A 20,944-nucleotide genomic window follows, 5' to 3' on the forward strand; every position below is an offset into this window, starting at 1 on the left:
ATTTTGTGACATGTTCATGATAATATATTCTGATTGATGCCACTCGCCATTGGGTGCCTCCCTTGAAGAGTCTCCTATTCCCTGTTTAGTAAAATGTCTTTATCTTTATTTGTACAGGTTGTACCTCTTTTTTCTGGCTTCTGGGGTCTGGCAATTCCCATGGTCTGGCACGTTTGAATCTGCCACTGTTAGTACAAATAGTGGGGGACTCAAACCCCAGTGCTGATCAATGGTGCTGTAAAGACGTTATGATAACCACTACACTCACTGTGCTACCGCACAACATTACTTCCTGTTTTAAGCTTTGTTCTCCCTTTGATATGGTTACATAGGGGGTGCCCTTAGGGGTCAATTTCTGCTTTTCTGGCATTTTCTGTGGTCCAGTAATGGCCAGGTCCCAACATCGTGGGATTAAAGAGGTGCAGCCTATATATTATTAAGTATATTAGGAAGTCTTTAACTATAGACTTGGGGAGGGGGCATTAATTATGATGCTATTGTCTTCTGGGCAGCTCCGTGGAGGGTGAGGAGCCTACAGATGCAGTGATGGTTAAATGTTTTCAAGGAATGTGACTGAAAATAAAGTAAAATGCTTTAATGTTGATATATTCATGCAAGTGAAGTTTGTACAGTATAGTATTTTTGCAATTTAAATGGTTTATTCTTAATGCAGATGTATTGATTAGGCATTGTAAGATTAAGTTTAAGTTTCACGCAACCAGAAAACTCTCTTATCCAGCATCTACCAATCCCTGTAGGTGCCATATGCCAGGTATTTTACTATATTTAAGTGGTTTTTTTTAAACTCATCCAAATGGGCTTCTATGTCTGAAAAATTATGACACTATAATTTAGGCAACAAAACATAAATCTTGATAGATGATTTTTGAACTTATAACATTCTTATATAGAAAAATCATTAAAATTACCAATTTGTGCCATAAATGTGCCAGAGTCATCAGCTGATCTTGCATGCTGCCTTCTAATTTTCCGATGATTCTTAATTTCACTTCCTGAAAAAAGAAGATAAACCCATTTAACCCCTTGAACTATGCTCACTCAATTTCTAAAAACAATGACAAGTTTGATATTTTTTAGCTGAAGTTTATTTCAAGGACTACAAAACAAAGCAGACTATTTTGGCTGTATACAGGTGTCAGGCTTCATTTAAAATTACTGTGCCCAATTTTGGCCTCTTTACATTGATGGTTGATTTAGAGGCTTTAAAATGATGCAAATATTTGCCATTAGATTAATTCAAAATTTAGGGTAAATTGCTTGCACAGATTTGCTCCAAAGCTGGGGCTGTATAATTTATAGAACTATAAACTGTAGTGTGATTTAATCAAAGCTCTTTTCATATTGAATTGTGTTTGTACAGACTCATTATTTCCACTGTACAGGAATATTGCTCCGCATTTATCCAATGAAAGAAGTGAATTAGATTTTTTGTGCTAAAATCATTACTGGCTTATGCATTGAATGCTAAATTTCTTCAAATCAGAGCTGCACCTGTTGCAGGTAAAATCAGTAATAATCTTATTTACCATGTAAAATAAATCACTGCCAATTTGATCTCCTGGAGCAGCCTAGATCACATATGCATAGGAGGCAATCAGAAGGGCTGCTATAGAATTCAGAAGCATGGAAAACAGACTGTCATCAGGGTCAGACCAACGCTCTTTACAATCTTATTTTCAAATGTAAGATCGCTGAAGAAGAAAAGGGATTACCTCTGGTTGAATCTGACCCAGAAAGAACTGCAGGGCTGCTGTGCTCTGGTGATTATAGAAACATGGCTCTAGGACTCCATACCAAACTCATCATCCTTACTCTGCTGCTTTTGGCAAGAATCATGGAGGGGGACTGTGTATTTACATCTGCAAAAACTTATGCACAAATGTCACTGTTATGAAGTCTTTCTGCTCAGCAGAGATAAGAGTACCTAATGATGAAAAATAGACCTTTCTACCTGCACGGGGAATTCTCGGCCACACTGATTGCTACAGTCTACATTCCGACTTGGCCACCAGAGGTGAGAAAACCCTGAATTGGATGTACACCAAAGTCCCTGGTGTATACTAGGCTGCCCCTTGCCTCCTACCTTGGCTACTCAGATCGCATGTCCATCTTTCTAACCCCAGCACACAGATCGCTGACAAAACAAACTAGGTTAATTCACAGAGAAACCACAATGTGGCCAAGGGGAAGAGCATAGTGACACAGAACTGCTTTGAGACCACAAAGCTGTTTCAAGGAGGTGGCGCCTACAATGGTCATGTAAACATAGAAGATTACATGAGCTCAGTGATTGGTTACATCAGCAAGTACCTGAGGATCTCACTGAGATCAAATGCTTTGCAACCAGGGCTAACCGGAAACCAAGGTTGGAAACATCGTCCAGACCCTTCTCAGGGCTCATGATGCTACCTTCAGGCCAGGGGACAGTACGACACTAAGATCAGCCAGGCTGAATTCTCCTGTTCAATCTGGAAGGCAAAGTGTGGGTACGCATAGAGGATCAACAGACACTGTACAATACCTGTGAAATGAGTCACGTGGCAAGGGATCAAGACTATAACAGATCATAAGTCAACCTTGTGAGTTAAAGACAATGACGCCTCCCTTCTGGAGAGACTGAACATGTATGCACGGTTTGATGAGAAGAACAGGATGACACTGAAGAAAGCTCTGTCCCAACCAATGAATGGGCCCCCGACATAGCCGCAGCCAAGGTGAGAACACTATCCAAGGTGAACCCATACAAGGCAGTGAGACAACATAAATGGAAAAATGGCCCAGTAAATGGCAGATGAAATTTCAAGACAATTTATGTCGTCACTTTTATTTATTATTTATACCATGCTCGCACAGTAAAGATGAGTATTTCTCCATGACCACGGAGCACATTTACAAAAATGTAAGTTTGAATAGAAGTTAAACACATTAAAATATTAAGACATATTGTTATGAGCCCAGAGGACCCTAAAACCCAGCAGCAATAGATATTCACCAAGACAAATGGTTACTTAATCAATAGTTGCTTTTAATTGTCTTTAAACATGAAAACAGAATCACACTTTAACTTATCACTATTGACTTAACTAACCTAACTTAACCCATGTGATAGTACAGACCTATCACCAATGTATATAGTTACAGTGTCTAGACTGTAATGGCTGTCCTTACAGCGATTGGCTGAGAGCTTAGCCATGCCTACTGTCTGGGTCTTAAAGGGTTGTGTCCCTAGCCAGGTCAGATCATTCCGGACTGGTCCGCCACCTGTGAAGAGCTCCTGTCTTTTGCTAATAAAAGCCTTGGATAAAAAGTCTTTGATTCCTTCAACGAGCTCTACAATTTTATTAGCAAAAAGAATTTTTTAAAAAAGGGATGGAGTGTCTGACTTGGCCAGAAAAACTTGACATCGACCCACAGTCAGCTACAGCCTTCAAAGCCTTTAAGTTCTGGCTGATGAACTCTGAAAACTTCCTAAGGCTCATTGAGGTGGAGGAGGATAACCAGCATCTAACAGCATTGCTGTCTATGGTGTCCTTGAGAGTCTACAAGAACATCCAGGGTGAGACCACTTATACCGCAGCCATAAAGGTACTGAAAGAACTGTACGATCAACCAATGAACAGAGTTCATGCCCAGCTCGTGCTTGCGTCGAGGAAGCAACAGCCCGGCGAGTCCAGCAGGGCATATTTACAAGTAGTCAAGGCGTTGGGCAAAGATTGTAACTGTGTGGACAAAACTGCTGCCGAGATCACAAACGATCTCGTCCGGGATGCCTATGTGGCCGGGCTCCGATCGAACGAAGTGAGGCTGCGCTTGCTCGAACAAGGGGTAGAAAAACTAGAGGACGAGGCCCGGATTGCAATCACAACGGAGGATGCAGCCTTAAAGTCAAACGAGTTCTCTAGGGACTGGACCCCACGTTCTGATGTGAGTAGAGTGCCCTTCTACCCTACCACCCCCCGATATACTGACGGCCTGTCGGCTGCTGTTACACTGCCCCCTGCGAACCCAAGATGTTATTTCTGCGGGAGGGACAAGCACAGCAGGTCCCAGTGCCCAATTAGAAAAGTTAGGTGCCAGAAGTGCCATAAAAACGGCCACTTTCCTGCAGTCTGTAGGTCTAAAATGGCCGCTGGCAAACACAGTGCCTCGTGTGAAGCTCAACCGCCACTATCCCATTCAAACTCTTCTTCCCCAGAGCTCTCGTCCAATGAGAGCGAGGGCTCCCCTGCGCGGCAACGCCTGACGGCACAGAGATGCCGAACCCGGAAGGGGCAGCCCACCCTCGCAACCATGATGTTGGCCCGCCTCTCGCCCCCGTGCGGAACACTCGACCCGGCCTCAGTCCCGACTGTAGAGCCCGCTATTGCTATGGCCACGACCACCCCCGGGGACGACGCTGCTGCTGCCGCTGCCACCGCCACCCCCGGAGATGACGCTACTGCTACCGCTGCTCGCTCCCCTGCTGCCGCTGCCCACGCCGCCACCAGTGCGGCCACCGCAGCCAACCAGGTACTCGCCCTAGCGTCCATCGCTGACGACCACTGGAGCCCGACTGCCGCAACCGACGACCTACCCACTGCCAACCGCGAGCAACAACCCCCACTACTTACCGTTCATCCGCCAACGCCGCCACAACAGCACCTCCGGGATTACCTCCAACCTGCTCCTCCAGCACTGACTGCATCTATGTCATCCCGTTGCGTGACATCATCCCGTTGCGTGACGTCAACACACGGAACTCCTCTGTCAACACGATCAGTGGCTGCTTCTATAACACTAAATCAGCAATGCTCTGATCCCCTCACTAAAGCAATGGATCTGATTAAAGTGCATGGACACTACACTAGTTCAGAAAAGTTCTTTGATCCACAATCCAACCTCACTTCTCATTTCTCCAAGTTCACTGGTTCCAGGCAATTCTTATACTGTGCAGAGAATTGAACATTTATAAAGTTTACCAGGCTTTGGTGCTTGAAAGGTAAATAGTTACCGCTCAGGAAGGTTCTTGTCGGTTTTCAGAGAGAGATTTGTTGTTCCAGGACACCCACAACTGATTCCTTTTTAATCAGCCACTCCAGTGTCTTGCTGACAAAACTTGCCCCCTCAAGGTTCTCCAGATGATAACCTCTTTCTTTCAGGTCACCACAGAGTTCCTTTTTGTTTCTCATATTTCAAGTGAAGCATTTGGCATGAACCACAAAGGCTTTGACCAGGTTGAACTAAGCACTCACGACCTGTCTTCCAATGGGGTTTTAAACAAGCTGGCCAGCTTGTCCTGTTCCAGTCCCAATTGCTGCTGCTGACTGTAAAACTGTAGATCTGTGTGTGTGTGTGTGTGTGTGTGTGTGTGTGTGTGTGTGCGACACACACACACACACACACACACACACATGCAGAGAAAAACCTGTTTGACTCTCTCTGCTTGCAAAACCCTCTTAGACAGAATGTGGCTCCAACAAGTTCTTTAACCTTTTGCCTTTTGTAAACAACAGTCTATTAGTGAAATCTCTTTGGCCCTCTCCAAAGCTTTTGCAAAGGCTCTGGGGCCCCTACATGTCCAGCATTAGCAGAGCTCCAGTATTTTAAACAAGATCTGTTTTAAAGTGTTTGTATGTGGCCTACACTAACAAACCCTGCCCCATTTAATCTCCCAAAAATATATCTTTATTCTGTCATAGTATCCAGTAACAGTCCATGGTACCCTATCCACAAATATTCTGGGAGTTCAGGAAGAGAGCCCCCAATAATGATTTCCATTGATTTTGCTTTCCATTGCAGGGCATTGAGGTCCAAGGTGGTACAGCTCCCAAACAAGGCAGTGATGCAGTTGCACAGGATGCTCTCAATACATCCTCGGTAGAATGTAGTGACGATGAAGAGTTGGAGATGAAATAGAGGCATTGCTGGGCTTTCTTGGCTATGGAGCTGGAGTTCATTGACCAGGTGAGATTTTCTGCCAAGTGCAGTCCAAGGAACCATCAATGGTGGAGCCATCAATGGTCAGTGGAGGGCAGTCTCCCCAGGCCCTGTTGAGAACAACAACCATTTCATTTGCTTTTTTTAATGTTCAGATACAGGTTGTTGGCAGTGCACCAGTCTGTTAGTGAATGTACCTCATCTCTGTGTCATCAGCGAACTTGATGTTGTAGTTCAAGTTGTGTTTAGCTACACAGTTGTAGGTCAGCAGAGTGAACAGCAGTGGACTCAGCACATAGCCCTGGTTGGGGGGGGGGAGTGGGAGGTCCACGTGCTCAGTGTGATGGTCATGGAGGTCTCTCCAACAGGAAGTCGAGGATCTAATTGCAGAGGGAGGTACTTAGACCCAGGAGGCTCAGCCTCCTTATCAGGTACTGTGATATGATTGTGTTGAATGCCGAGCGGAAGTCAATAAACAGCATTTAAACATAAGAGTTATTTTTTTTCACGGTGTGTGAGGGCTAGATGGAAGGTGGTGGTAATGGCAACATCCGTAGATTAGTTGGATCTGTATGCAAATTGCAGGCGGCCTAGTGACAGGCAGCAGGAGCTTGATGTGCCCCATGATGAGCCTCTTGAAGCACTTCATGACAATGGACATGAGTGCGACAGGCTGAGAGTCATTGAGGCAGGATGCAGTCGACTTCTTCGGCACAGGGACAATGGTGATGGCTTTGATACACGTTGGGACCATGGCACTTCTCAGGGAGATATATAACCATATAACCACTTACAGCACAGAACAGGCCGGTTCGGCCCTACTAGTCCATGCCGTAACAAATCCCCACCCTCCTAGTCCCACTGACCAGCATCCGGTCCATACCCCTCCAGTCCTCTCCTCTCCATGTAACTATCCAGTCTTTCCTTAAATGTAACCAATGATCCCGCCTCGACCACGTCTGCCGGAAGCTCATTCCACATCCCCACCACCCTCTGCGTAAAGAAATTTCCCCTCATGTTCCCCTTATAATTTTCCCCCTTCAATCTTAAACCATGCCCTCTAGTTTGAATCTCCCCCACTCTTAATAGAAAAAGCCTGTCCACGTTTACTCTGTCTGTCCCTTTTAAAATCTTAAACACCTCTATCAAGTCCCCTCTCAATCTTCTAGGCTCCAGAGAAAAAAGCCCCAGTCTGCACAACCTTTCCCTGTAACTCAAACCTTGAAATCCTGTCAACATTCTCGTGAACCTTCTCTGCACTCTCTCTATTTTGTTTATATCTTTCCTATAATTTGGTGACCAAAACTGTACACAGTACTCCAAATTTGGCCTCACCAATGCCTTGTACAATTTCATCATAACCTCCCTACTCTTGAATTCAATACTCCAATTTATGAAGGCCAACATTCCAAATGCCTTCTTCACCACACCATCTACCTGAGTATCAGCCTTGAGGGTACTATTTACCACAACTCCTAAATCCCTTTGTTGCTCTGCACAACTCAATAGCCTACCATTTAATGCATATAACCTATTTAGATTTGCCTTTCCAAAATGTAACACCTCACACTTATCTGTATTAAATTCCATCAGCCATTTCTCAGCCCACACCTCCAGCCTTCCTAAATCACCTTTTAATCTACGGTAATCTTCCTCACTGTCCACAACACCACCAATCTTTGTATCATCCGCAAACTTGCTTATCCAATTCTCCATCCCTACTTCCAGATTGTTAATATATATAACAAACAATAGTGGACCCAGGATGTTAAAGATGTCGACAATATAATGCAGACAAGTGTAAGGTTTTGCATTATGGAAGGTCAAGCCAAGGTAGGACCTACACAGTAAATGGTAGGGGACTGATGTGTGCGGAGGAACAAAGGGATCTGGGAATACAGATACATAATTCCCTGAAAGTGGTGTCACAGGTAGATAGGGTTGTAACGAAAGCTTTTGGCATCTTGGCCTTCATAAATCAAAGTATTGTGTATAGGAGTTGGGATGATAAAGTGAGATTATGTAAGACATTGGTGAGGCCAAATTTGGAACATTGTGTGCAGTTCTGGTCACCGAACTATAGGAAGGATATCCGTAAGATTGAAAGAGTGCAAAGAAGATTTACTGGCATGATTCCTGATCTTTAGGAATTGAGTTACAGGGTAAGATTAAACAGGTTAGGACTTTATTCTTTGGAGCTTAGAAGAATGAGGGGAGATTTGATAGAGGTTTACAAAATCACAAGGGGGATAGACAGAGTAAACGTGAGTAGGCTCTTTCCACTTAGATTATGAGAGATAAATATGAGAGGGCATGGCTTTAGAGTGAAAGGGGAAAGATTTAGGGGGAACATTAAGGGTAATTACTTAGAGAGTGGTGAGAATCTGGAACAAGTTGCCATCTGACATGGTAAACGCGAGTTCACTCTTAAGTTTTAAGAATAAATTGGATAGATACATGGATGGGAGAGATCTGGAGGGTCATGGACTGGGTGCAGTGGGACTCTGTGCTGGAGTGTTCTATGGTTCTATGATCCTAACTGTTGGGTTGTGAAGGAGTGTGCAGACCATTGACACCTCAGAGCTGCAGTCCAGGTCCTTGCAGGGGTTCAAAACAACCACCATTGTCCCAGTACCCAAGAGGGTGACAAAACAGGCCTCAATGACTACCACCCTGTTGGACTGACCTCTACCAATATGAAATGCTTAGACCGTCTAGTGATGGAACACCTTAAAGCACACCTCCCAGAGATGCTGGACCCATTTTAATTCACCAATAAAAGAAACCATTCCACAGACGATGCTATAGCCTTGTCTCTTCACTCCGTCTTGGCCCACCTAGAGAACGACACCTCATATGACAGGCTGCTGTTCAACAACTTCAGCTTTCCTCAGAGGCTGGTGGAGGAGCTGTCCTCACTGAGACTCAAAACACCTCTCTGTAACTAGATTCTGGACTTCCTAACCAAAAGACCACAGTCTGTCCAGGTTGGTAGCAGAATATCAAGCACCGTTATGCTCATCACTGGCACGCCTCAGGGCTGTTCTGTTCACACAACTGACCCACGACTCCATTGCCAGATCCAGCTCCAACAGTGTCATCAAGTTTGCAGGTGACACAACATTAGTTGGCCTCATCAGCAACAACGATTAGTCACACTACAGAGGTGGAAAATCCCATGGTATGGTGCGTAAGTAATAACCCAAATCTCAATGTGAACAAGATGAAAGAGATTACCTTGGACTTCAGAAGGACCAGGAATGACCACTCTCCAATACACATCAATAACTCCATTGTGGCGAGAGAGGAGAGTACTAAGTTCCTTGGAGTTCTCTTAACTAGTGACCTATCGTGGACGCACATCTCCTCACTTGTTAGGAAGATGCAACAGTTACTGCTCTGCCTGGGAACACTGAAACAGGCAAGGTTACTGGCCACCATCATGACAACCTTCTACAGGAGCTTGTCGAGAGCACCCTAGCCAGCTGGTTGTTGCTGAGAAATGGAACAGAAGACTATTGTTGTTTCTTATATTTCGCAATGATCTGAATTGGATCAGCAAGTTTGCTGATGACACAAAAATAGGAGGCGTAGTGGACAGCTTGGAAGATTTTCAAAGCTCGCAGATGGATATGGACCACTAAGAGAATAGGCGAAAAATGGCAGATGAAGTTTAATGCAGACAAATATGAGATGATGCATTTTGGAAGGACAAACTAATGTGACATGTTATGTGACATAATTTCTGTCTTTGAAGTTCATAATGTCTCTTGACACTTATGTGCTAAAAGCATCTCTGTCTACTTACTTACAGAATCAAAGTAATTAACTTTGTTTGATTTTTGCTGATACTAAAGCCAGCGACCAAACCATGTGTGCCTGTAGAATGTAGAATGAGCCCTGTCCACCCAAAACTAACTTTTACTACATATATATAAAATATAGCTAATATTAACCTAAATATTAATATCAACACAGTTCTATTGCACCTCCTTTCTGAAAGAAAAAAATTGAGCTTCTAAAAGGTCAAAATTTTAAATTCCAATTCATCATTTGTTCTTGATCGATTTCTCTTTCTTAAGCAACATCATACAAACATATATAGCAGAAAATACATGTAAATTCAACATCTGGATAGGCAATCAGTGATGACATTGTCTTTAACCAAGTCATATTTTAAATTTTACTCAAAAATACCAGTAGATTATGATTAGTGTAAACAATGATTGATCCCATAGCAATGAAAACATATATTTCAAAATGCCAGTTGGAGGAGAGGCAGAGTTGGAGCTGGATCGAGTGCGTTGTGTTGGTGAGTTTAGGAGAGTTTAAAAAGGGAGCGGGGCAGGACTTTGGCCTTTCCTGTCAAAGGAGAGTCAGAGTCGGAGGTGAGTCAAATAGGTTGTGTTGGTAAGTACACTTTTAGGAGATTTTAAAAAGGATACAGGGTCAGGACTTTGTTTTTTCCAAATGAATAATTGGGTAATTAAGTTAATTGGAAAGAACCAATAAAGTGTGAGTTAGGTAAAGGAGTGGCAATCAAGGAAAAACCCAGTGAGTGAATGACATAGTGAAGGAGTGGGACTTTGAGGCATTGTCTCGAGAAGCTTCAGTGAGCAGAAGCTGAAGGTAAGATTGATGTTTATTTCAATTAATCTAATTTAATTTAATTTAATAGTAATTTTTGGATGCATTTGGGACAGTCCTCTGTTCTAAATGCACTATGTGGGAGGTCAGGGACAGCATAATGTTCCTGATGATTACACCTGCAAAAGGTACATCCAAATGCAAATCCTGAGAGACCATGTTAGGGAACTGGAGTTGCAGCTGGATGAATTTCGGATAATAAGAGAGGCAGAGGCAATCACAGATAGGAGTTACAAGGAGACAATCACCCCAAACAGACAGGAGTCAGCTACTTGGGTAGCTGGGGAGGGAAGCGGGGAGGCTGAAAGTGCAGAGTACCCCTGCAGCAGTCCCCCTCAACAAGTATATTGTTTTAGATATTGTTGGGGGGGGGGGGAAACAACCTACCGGGTACAAGCCATCATGGTCAGGTCTCTGGCACAGGGGCTGACCCCTCAGCTCAGAAGAGGGGAGAAAAGAGTAGAGCTCTTGTAATTGGGGACTCACTGGTTAGAGAAGCAGATAAGAGGTTTGCTGGATGAGATTGGGGCTCCCGATGGTATGTTGCCTCCCAGGTGCCAGAGTCAGGGATGTCTCTGATCAAGTCCACAGCATTCTGGAGGGAGAGGGTGAGCAGCCAGATGTCATGGTCTAAGTGGGGAGCCAATGACATAGATAGAAGTGGGGATGAGGTCCTGAAGAAAGAATACATGGAGTTAGAAGTTACAATTGTATAGAACCTCTCCAAAGCTCCCTGAGATTCTGGGTAATATGCAGATGATGTATTTGTTTAGCTCCCAATTTTTGAACTAACTAATGAAATATTCCTGCCATAAAATTAGTCCCCTGATCCAATTGTACTTTTTTAGGCAAACCAAACAAAGTGAAACATTTTACCAGAGCCCCAGACACAGTTTTTGCTTTAAGTGGTGGTATTGCTGCAGGAATCCTGGAAGCTGCATGGTCAACAAATATTAATTTCCAGCTTTTGTTTGGGCCATTGCATCAAAACAGTCCACAATTACTTTAAAAAAAAAGGTTCTCCAAAAACAGAAATATGTTTTAAAGATGCAACTGATAGACCCTGATTAGGCTTCCCCACAATTTGAGAAGAGTGACAGGTCTTACAAAAGGTCTTAATATCTTTTCTTAAATTAGGCACATGAACTTGTTTCATAATTTTATAGGTAGTTTTCTTTACCCCAAGTTGTGTCATGGGGCTATGTTTCAAATTTCATTATCATAGGCTTTAGGAACTACAACCTGGTGAACAACTCCCCATTCTTCATTAGCAGGCAACTCCCGTGGCCTCCATTTTCTCATCAATAATCCTTCATTAAAATATCAAACTAGCACTTTCTTAATTTGGTTATCATAGAGTGCTCTCTCTCTAACTTTAGCAAGATCAGTATCTTCATTTTGTTTTTCTATTAATTTTGCTCTGGATAGTGACGTCTTTTTCCACCCACTGTTCACAGACTTCCAACCCTTTTAAATCATCCTGTACACCACTGTTTTCATTGGAAAACTTTCTCGCTATCACCCACGTCACTGCACACACAGGATATATATCTAAGTCTGTATCTGCTTCATCAATGACTGGATTATCTATTAATTTCACTGCAGAAACAACTTTATTCTCTAACAAATCATTTCCTAATAACATCAAAATATCATCGACTGGTAAACTTGATCTGATCCCTATTTTTTAAAAATCCTTATTTTCCAGTTTAAAAATCAGAGTTCTGACCAAACAAAGAAACATTTAAAGTCGCTGATCAGTCACTTTTTATCTCACAGCCTGTTTCTTGCTACTCTATCTCACAAGCTTCATCAAACTCTCCAGTTCTATTTCCACTGGAAAGGTTTGTAGACTTTAAATAAGTTTGCTCAACATTTTCACCAGCAAAAAAATAATTCCCCATTCATCCTCAAACTTAATTGGAGACATTACTGCATTATCTCTTGACACAAAATATTTTAATTCCTTCCTAATTTTACCAACAATTTTGGAACTTTTTTTTAACTCCCACCTCTTTGAAAACAAGCATCCAGTGCTGGTGGTTCCTTTTTTTCCTTTCAAGGAAAAACAATTCGCTACCACACGACCAGTTTTCTTACAATAATTGCCAAATTTGTCCAAAAGGTTTTTCCCATTTATTTTCTACCTTATTTTGATTCTTCATGTTACTCTTTTGAGAAGATAATTTGGGCAAAAATTTCACATTGCGATAGATGTCTGCAAATGTAGTAGAATATTGTCCCTTTTCAAAAGTTTCACTTGGTTTTAAGATTTTGATGTAACATACAATCATTTGTAACTTTAACAGAATTTTTACTATCTTTCCTTTTTTTCTCAACCTCCCTTTGTATCTCTTTTCTCCTTTTTCTAAATTTCTCTTTCAAAACTCCATTGTTTTTCTGCTACATTTGCCTCAAATCCCCTTTGCCATTTTGCTAAGTTTTTCTCTCCCTCTAATCTGTTTTTCTCTCTAGCTCATGCTGTTTATTGTTTTTCTCTCTCTCTAGCTCATGCTGTCTATCAATTTTATATTTTTCTAACTCCATCTCTCAGCTGTAACTGCTGCTCAAGAAATTTATTCTCTTCTACATAATAGACAGTCATAATTCTTTGAATGTCAGTTTTCTTCATTGGCACTTTTAACTCTGTAATTTTCAACTCTTTATTGATAAGCAACAACTCCACCTTTTTGCCTTTTTCAAATCTAAAACGTTTGATAATTCCAAAAATGTTTTAATATCCATTGCTGTTAATTTATTCACGCACACAATAAAACTTTTAATTAGTTTGCAAAAGGATTTTTACCCAAACAAATTGAATATTAATTGATCAAATAAACTTTAATTAAGCTCAGATTTTTGGTTTTATCCCAGACGAGTCCCCAATTTTATTACCAACTGTTGTGTATCATGGACTGACTTTTGGCGTGTGGACTATCAATTTAAAGGATAGATTTGTACTGAGAACTGTGTAACTCAATTCCTGGTTTGCCATGGTCAGCCTTGATAGATAAGAAGCAGAGTGAGAGAGAAAGAAAAAGGGAAAGAGAGAGATTCCAGTTGGCTAAAGCCGAGATAGAGAGTTTGATGGAGAAGCCAGAAGGATACGCAGAGATCCCACTTTGTGTTGAGAACGGTTCTGGCGAAGTGAATTTGAGTGTGACAAAAAGGCCACTTTGAGTCTGCTGCTTAAAAAGGAAATTGTGAAGGTGTGTGAAAGTCACAGGTTTTATAAGTGAGGTGGTTAAAACAAACTCTGTGTAGCCTGAAAGAAAGAGGTTATCACCTGGAGAACCCTGATGGGGGCAAGTTTCATCCGCAAGACATTGAGGTGACTAATGGTGGTACCTCAGTTGTGGATATCCTGGAACAACAAATCTCTCTCTACAAACCCTACAAGAACCTTCCTGAGCAGTAAACATTTACCTTTTGAGCACCAAAGCCTGGCAAATTTTATATATGTTAAATTCTATGCACAGTATAAGAATTGCCTGCAATCAGAGAAATTGGAAGAATGAGAAGTGAGATTAAACTGTGAACCAAAGAATTTTTCTTACATTTACACACACATTACATACACGTGCGCTTAGAATTAGAAAGGGGTTAAGTTGGGTTTAGTTAAGTTAATAGAGATAAGTTAAAGTTTGATTCGATATTTAAAGATAATTAAAAACAACTTTTGTTCAACAAACCATTTATAGTGGTGACTATGTATTGCTGCTGGGTTTTGGGGTCTTTTGGGCTCGTAACACTGGGGCTGCTCAGTCACTTGTGCTACACGGTATTTTGGAATTTGCTGAAGAAACTGACACCAGTGAAATAAATTTGATTAGAGGCATTGGGGGTGATACTGAGCCTATTCCTTTGCACAAAATAATGTTAGAATCAGCATTGGGTAATGGACCTATTACAAAAGGAGTTAGATGGAACTTGCCAGTGAAAGGAATTTCATTGTTGCTAGGCAATCTCTTGGCTGAAGGGAAGGTTGTTGAATCAGAAAGGGACTCTGAAATTCACCCTACTTGGGATATAACAAGAACAATGCCTAAAAGGATGGTCAGTGCAGATAAGAAGGCTATGAAAAATGATTTAACATCTGCAAAAGTCAAGAACAGAATTTAGGTGGAAATGACTTGGTAAAGATTGAGCAATCTTCTTTATTAGACCCATGCACTGAGAATAACCTAAGGCTACAGATTTGTCGCTATTCAGACAGGAGTTGATAGCGAGGCAAAATGAGAATAATGAAGTTAATTATGTTATTGAAACACCTAATCGCAGATGAGAATCTCAGGTCTGTCACGTAAATATGATTAAGCCATATTTTAAGAAGGTGCCTCAATGTGAGACAAAACTTTCTCCAGAGGTGATTGTTATCAACCAGAATAATGAGGAGACAAGTAAAACAAGTTTCAGAAAAGGTCATGGGACACAAAAGTTGATCAACCTGAGGTTGGAAAATTCCATGGTTTTGCAAGTCCTAGAAACAAACTTGGGTTATTTACAAACCTCAGAAAGGGAAGAAATGAAACAGTTACTTTTAAAATGTGAGAATCTATTTCCAGATGTACCTCAGAAAATATCCATAGTTTCTCATGATGTGGATGTCGGTGATGCTAGACCTATTAAACAGCATCCCTATCGGATGAATATGGAAAAGTGAAGACTAGTAGATCAGGAAATTGACTACACGTTTAAAAAAATATCATTAGAATGTCTACTTCAGAGTGAAATTTACCTTAGTGCCTAACCCAATTGGAACTGTTAGATTTTGCACAGACTATAGAAAGGTAAATGCTGTGACAAAGACAGATGCTTATCCTATTCCTAGAGTGGGTGATAATATAAATAAGATGGGGAAGGCAACATTGCTTACGAAAATTGACTTGTTGAAAGGTTACTGGTGCGTTCCTCTAACAGATAGGGCTAAAGAGATGTCATGTCCTTTGGAGTGAAGAATGCTGCAGGGACATTTCAAAGGACTATTAATCCTCTAAGTCCGGGGTTAAAGCTCACAGGGGCTTACACTGATGATTTAGTTATCAGTGGTGACACATGGGAAAAGTTAAAAGAATTGACTTTCAATAGCAAATCTCACAATTAATTGAAGTAAAAGTGAGTTTGGTCACACATGCAACTGTTACTTGTACTCGCTGGAGTTTAGAAGATTGAGAGGGGATCTCATAGAGACCTATAAAATTCTGGCAGGACTGGACAGAATGGATGCAGATGGGATGTTTCCAAGGATGGGAAAATCCAGAACCCGGGGCCATGGTTTGAGGATAATAGGCAAACCATTTAGGACCGAGATGAGGAGGAATTTCTTGACCCAGACGGTGGTGAATCTGTGGAATTCATTGCCACAGAGGGCAGTAGAGGCAGGTTCATTAAATCTATTGAAGAGGGAATTAGATCTATTTCTTCAGTATAAGGGTATTAAAGGTTACGGAGAGAAGGCGGGGACGGAGTACTGAACTTTAAGATCAGCCATGATCTCGTTGAATGGCGGAGCAGGCTCGAAGGGTTGAATGACCTTCTCCTGCTCCTATCTTCTATGTTTCTATGTTACTTCTCTGGGTTATAACAGGGGCAATTAGCGCCAGTCGAGGCAAAGGTTTTCACTTTCTCTGAGTTCCCTGTTCCAATTAGTAAGAAAACTCTTAGAAGGTTTCTGGGAATGCTTAGCTACTATCAAAAGTTTTGGAAAAAACTTTGCACATATCACACTCCCTCTATCAAAAGTGCTTAAGAGAGAAAAATGTGTCTGGTCAAAGTGTTGCCAAGAAACATTTGAAAAATTGAAGGCCATATTATGCCACCAACCTGTACTAAGTCACCTGCCTTAGACAAACCATTTTCTTTAGCCGTAGATGCCAGTGATTAAGTTGTGGGTGCAGTGCTGTAACTGAAGAAGAATGATGATGATATTGTGTGTCATACTTCTCAAAGGGAAGTTTAATGATTATTACAATTATTTCACCATAAAGAGTTGTTAGCTCTTGTGTTGGCTCTACATTTTAATGTTTACATTTTTCCATCTCAAAAACTACTTCTGGCATGTACTGATCATAATCCTTTGTTTGTTTTGTGTAAAATGAAAAATAAGAATAGACACTTGTTAAATTGGAGTTTAAATTTACAAGAGTAAATTTTGATGATAACACACATTAAGGAAATGGACAATGTAATAGCCAATTGTCTTTCTTAATGCTAAACTTTGTAAATGAAATGAGTTACTGTGTGCGTATATGTATATAAACATATTGTTTTGCTTTATATTATGGTTGTGACACCTTAATTAATTATTAACATTTTGTGCTTTCAGACCAAAATATTCTTTGTGGGTAGGAGTTATTATGGACCATGGACTGACCTTTTGGACTATGGACTGTCACTTTAAAGGATGGATTTATACTAATAACTGTGTAATTCAATGCTGGTTTGCCAAAGTCAGGCAGGACAAATAAGAAGCTGTGAGAGAGAGAGAGTGTGAGAGAGAGAGAAGGATACGAAGAGATCCCACTTTGTGTTGAGAACGGTTCTGGCGAAGTGAATTTGAGTGTGTCAAAAAGGTCACTTTGAGTCTGCTGCTTAAAAAGGAAATTGTGAAGAAGGTGTGTGAAAGGCACAGGCTTCATAAGTGAGGTGGTAAAAACAAACCAACCTTGAAGAACCAAGGAAAATTTATGGCGAAGAAACATGCAAAGGATTCGTAAGTTTACTGCCAAGCAACATCAATCATCTCTCTCTCCAACATTCACACAGGGTCCTTTGTTATTAGTTGAAGAACTGATTTTAGACATTGAACTTTGAGAATTAATTCTGTAGACTGTGTTTTGGACTAACTGGACTGGACTGACCTGTGGTTTGGGGGATTTTTAAAAATTTTATTTTTGATGAATAGGCCCAGAATGAAAAGGTCTGGGTTTTATCATACACATTTTTTATAAATAATCTCTGTATATTTGCTATTATAGGCATATAGTGGGGTTAATTTTGGGAAGATATCTTATTGTTAATAATTATTAATAAATATAGTTAAAATTTAACCCTTTTGTTTCATTGCTGGTTTGGGTGTAACATAACTAACAACCCTCTCAATTTTGTTAGGGGCTAAAGAGACTTGGTTAGCACTAACAAAGGAACAGCAATGGCAAAACTTTTCCAGTTTATGGTAAATTCAAAATAACAGTCTTTATTAAACCAATAATAACATGACATTTCTTATTTATCCCTAATTTAAACCCCCACTATGCGCAAATGTAAATATGTGTGTTTTCAAGTTCCAACCTCTGAAAAGTCCATTGTAAAACTTCAGCATCATTTTAATCTTGCTTGAAGGTCTTAAATTTTCAGTTCAGAAATAATTATGAAGTGGTTTAAAACATCATATCTTCAAGCTTCTTTAACTCACAATTCTTTTAATGTTCATCTTTCAAAGAGATTCTGTTTTTTTGTTGATTATTTTATTTATAAATTTTAAACCACAGTAATAATTACATTACATTCAATTCAAGAAATTATTTCAAAAAATTATACATGTGGTATATATAATCCCATGCCACCAACCCATGCTCCTACCTCCCCTCTCCGTCCCTAAAAAAAGAAAGAATGCCAAGAAAATAGAACATTTGTACTATAAAATCTATTGGCAGTTACCAAGAAGTGAGGTCTTCAAAGAGCCTATTAAACACGCAAACCAAAATTTTGTAAATATGGGTGCCATATTTTGCAAAAAACATGGCATTTATCTCACAGATTATATGTAATTTTCTCTAATGGTATACAACTGCGAAGTTCTGCATGCCATTTTTCCATATCTGTCTACTTCTGACTTCCATGATATTGCAGTACATTACCTAGCAACTGCTAAAACACAAATTCAGTTTGATAGATTATTAATTTTAATTTTGGCCTTATAGCCTTAACATTAATCAATAAAAATAATATCAGATCCTGTGGGAATTTGACCTCCTTGATTCATTCCAAAAAAAAACCTACCCCTATCCAAAATTGTCTAACATTAGGACATTGCCAAGTTGAATGCAAATAAGTTTCAATCTCAGATCTACATAGTAGGGTTTCATCTATTTAATTTTTGTGGAGTCAAATATAATTCATGTAAACAATTATACTGGACTAACCTATATCTTACATTTATAATTTTAGACATATTACTCTTGCATAACTCTATCCAATCCTTTTCATTTATTTGAGTCTGAAAATCTACTTCCCATCTTAATCTTGATTTATGCACCCCAATTTTGGGGGCTTTGGTTTGAAGTAAATTATACGCTACTGAAATAAATTTATTTACCATAGTATTACAAATCAGAAATTCTAATTCAATTTGATTAGTTAACATCAAACTAGGACCTATGTTGATAAATTAAAAAAAGCTTTAACTTGATAATAACAAAATAAAGTATTGTTAGGTACATTAAATGTTTCCCTCATTCATTCAAATGTTATTAATTTTCCATTCTCAAAACAATCTTCAATCTTCTTAATACCCTTGTCTCCAAATCCTCAAAAATTGGTTATCCATTGAAAATGGAATAAGCCTGTTTTTACATAAAGGCATTTTTCTAGATATTAAACCTTTCATACCAATTTCATTATCAATATTGTTCCACAACTCAATCAAATGGTTCAAAAAAGGTGATTCCCTACTTCTAAGTAATGATTTAGAATTCCATTTATAAATAAATTCCTGGGGATTCGTATCTCCTATCACATTAAATTCTATAAAAGCCCAAGATGGAAATTATCTAAGCTAAACAATACCTAAATAGGTATTGAGCTGCCTTATAATAATTCTTAAAATGAGGAAGTCATAAACCTCCTAATTCACACATGTCAAATTCTGGCCCACGGGCCAAATTTGGCCCGCGATATAATTATATTTGGCCCACAAGATCATTTCAAAAATGTATTAGAGGTGGCCCGCCCTGCAGCGAGAGCCAATGCTGTTTTTTGGTAATGTCACCCCCACCATCCTCCCCCTTCATTGCACATCCTTCCCCATTGTAACACGAGAAGTCTGTCGATGTCATCAGCCAGAAAGCCAGTTGGAAGGCTCCCCGCACAACCAGTCACTTCTCCCACCTGTCGAGCGGTGCGGCGGATGGGCGAGCACCTGTGATTTCCTGTCGGCGCGACGGGCATGGCAGGCTGCGCACGGCCCCCGGGCAGCGCGAGCCCCGCGCGACTGGCACCGGAAGGCCCTTCCACAGCGCGAGCGCACTTCTCCCGGTCGCCACGGCCTTCAGCGCTTCCACCCGCGCGGACCCCAGGGACGGCTGGTTCGGCCCTGCACGTGAAGAGAGAGATGGTGACTGTCCGCAAAGGCTGATCGGCAGTGCGCTGGGCCTGAGTGGGTGGGTAAGCAGGGGTGGGCAGAGGGTGTAGGTGAGGAGTAATGGGCAGGGGAAGTTATGGTGGTGCGAGGGGCAGTTAGAGGGAGGGATGAGTAGAAGGAGGGGTGGATAGGGAAGAGGTAAAAGGGGAGGGGCAGGGCGAGTAGGGGAGGGGTGATTAGAGGGTGAGAGACGGGTAGAGGGAGGAACAGGTTGAGGGGAGAGGCAGTAAAGGGGCGTGTATAGGATAGGGTGGGTAGAGGCAGAGCGAGTGGAGTGAGGGGTGAGTAGAGGTTGGGTAAAGGACTGGTCAGGTAGAGGGATGGTGGGTCGAGGGTGAATAGAGGCCTAGAGCCTGAGGAGTGAGCAGGAAATGCTGAGTCCTGATGCAGGCCAAAATGGACACAGCCTGTGAATACTGACTACATCTCCACAGGGACCAAATATGTTTCCCTCAGGTCAAGCAAAGGGTGAACTTGAGCTACCTACTCCTGACCTGTAACATTATCCTCCTAAAGTTATATCCTAAAGTTTAACATTACATATGTTGAAAGAAGAGAAAACATGCAGATGTTGTTGAAAATTTTAAATAAATATTTAGTTCGGCCCTCGACTTAGTCCAAGTTTTTAATTTTGGCCCTCTGTGAATTTGAGTTTGACACCCCTGTCCTAATTCATACTTCCAAGTCAATTTTTCCAAAGAAACCTTTTGCATTTTATCTTTCCATAACAATTTCCTAACTACCATATTTAAATCCTTAAAAAATATTGAAGGAATTGGAATAGGGATTGACTGAAAAAGATAGTGAATTCTTGGAAAAACTTCACATTAACACAATTTATTCTGCCAACTAAAATAATAGGTAAATTATTCCACTTCTTTAAATCTCCAACAATTCTATTAAGCAAAGGTAAATAGTTCAATTTATTTTAAAAATTCAAATAATTATCAATTCTAATAACTAAATATTTAATACCTACATCTGGACTCCTAAATTTAG

The 20,944-nt window shown here is 40.8% G+C and overlaps 1 protein-coding gene across 10 annotated transcripts in view; it reads right to left on the bottom strand.

The window, feature by feature from the left end:
- Window positions 1-20,944, bottom strand: part of LOC138741615 (adhesion G protein-coupled receptor B2-like) — a 711,436-nt gene that overhangs the window by 639,871 nt on the left and 50,621 nt on the right. For all 10 annotated transcript variants that reach the window (XR_011343611.1, XR_011343612.1, XR_011343613.1 and 7 more), the window contains exon 2: window positions 930-1,013. Coding sequence is in view for 7 of the 10 variants with exons in the window: in XM_069895953.1 (XP_069752054.1) it covers window positions 930-1,013 (84 nt within the window). In the remaining 3 variants the exon portion in view is untranslated. The remainder of the gene's footprint in view (window positions 1-929; window positions 1,014-20,944) is intronic.

This window comes from Narcine bancroftii, chromosome 8 (genome assembly GCF_036971445.1).
Source record: "Narcine bancroftii isolate sNarBan1 chromosome 8, sNarBan1.hap1, whole genome shotgun sequence".
Taxonomy (NCBI): Eukaryota; Metazoa; Chordata; class Chondrichthyes; order Torpediniformes; family Narcinidae; genus Narcine; species Narcine bancroftii.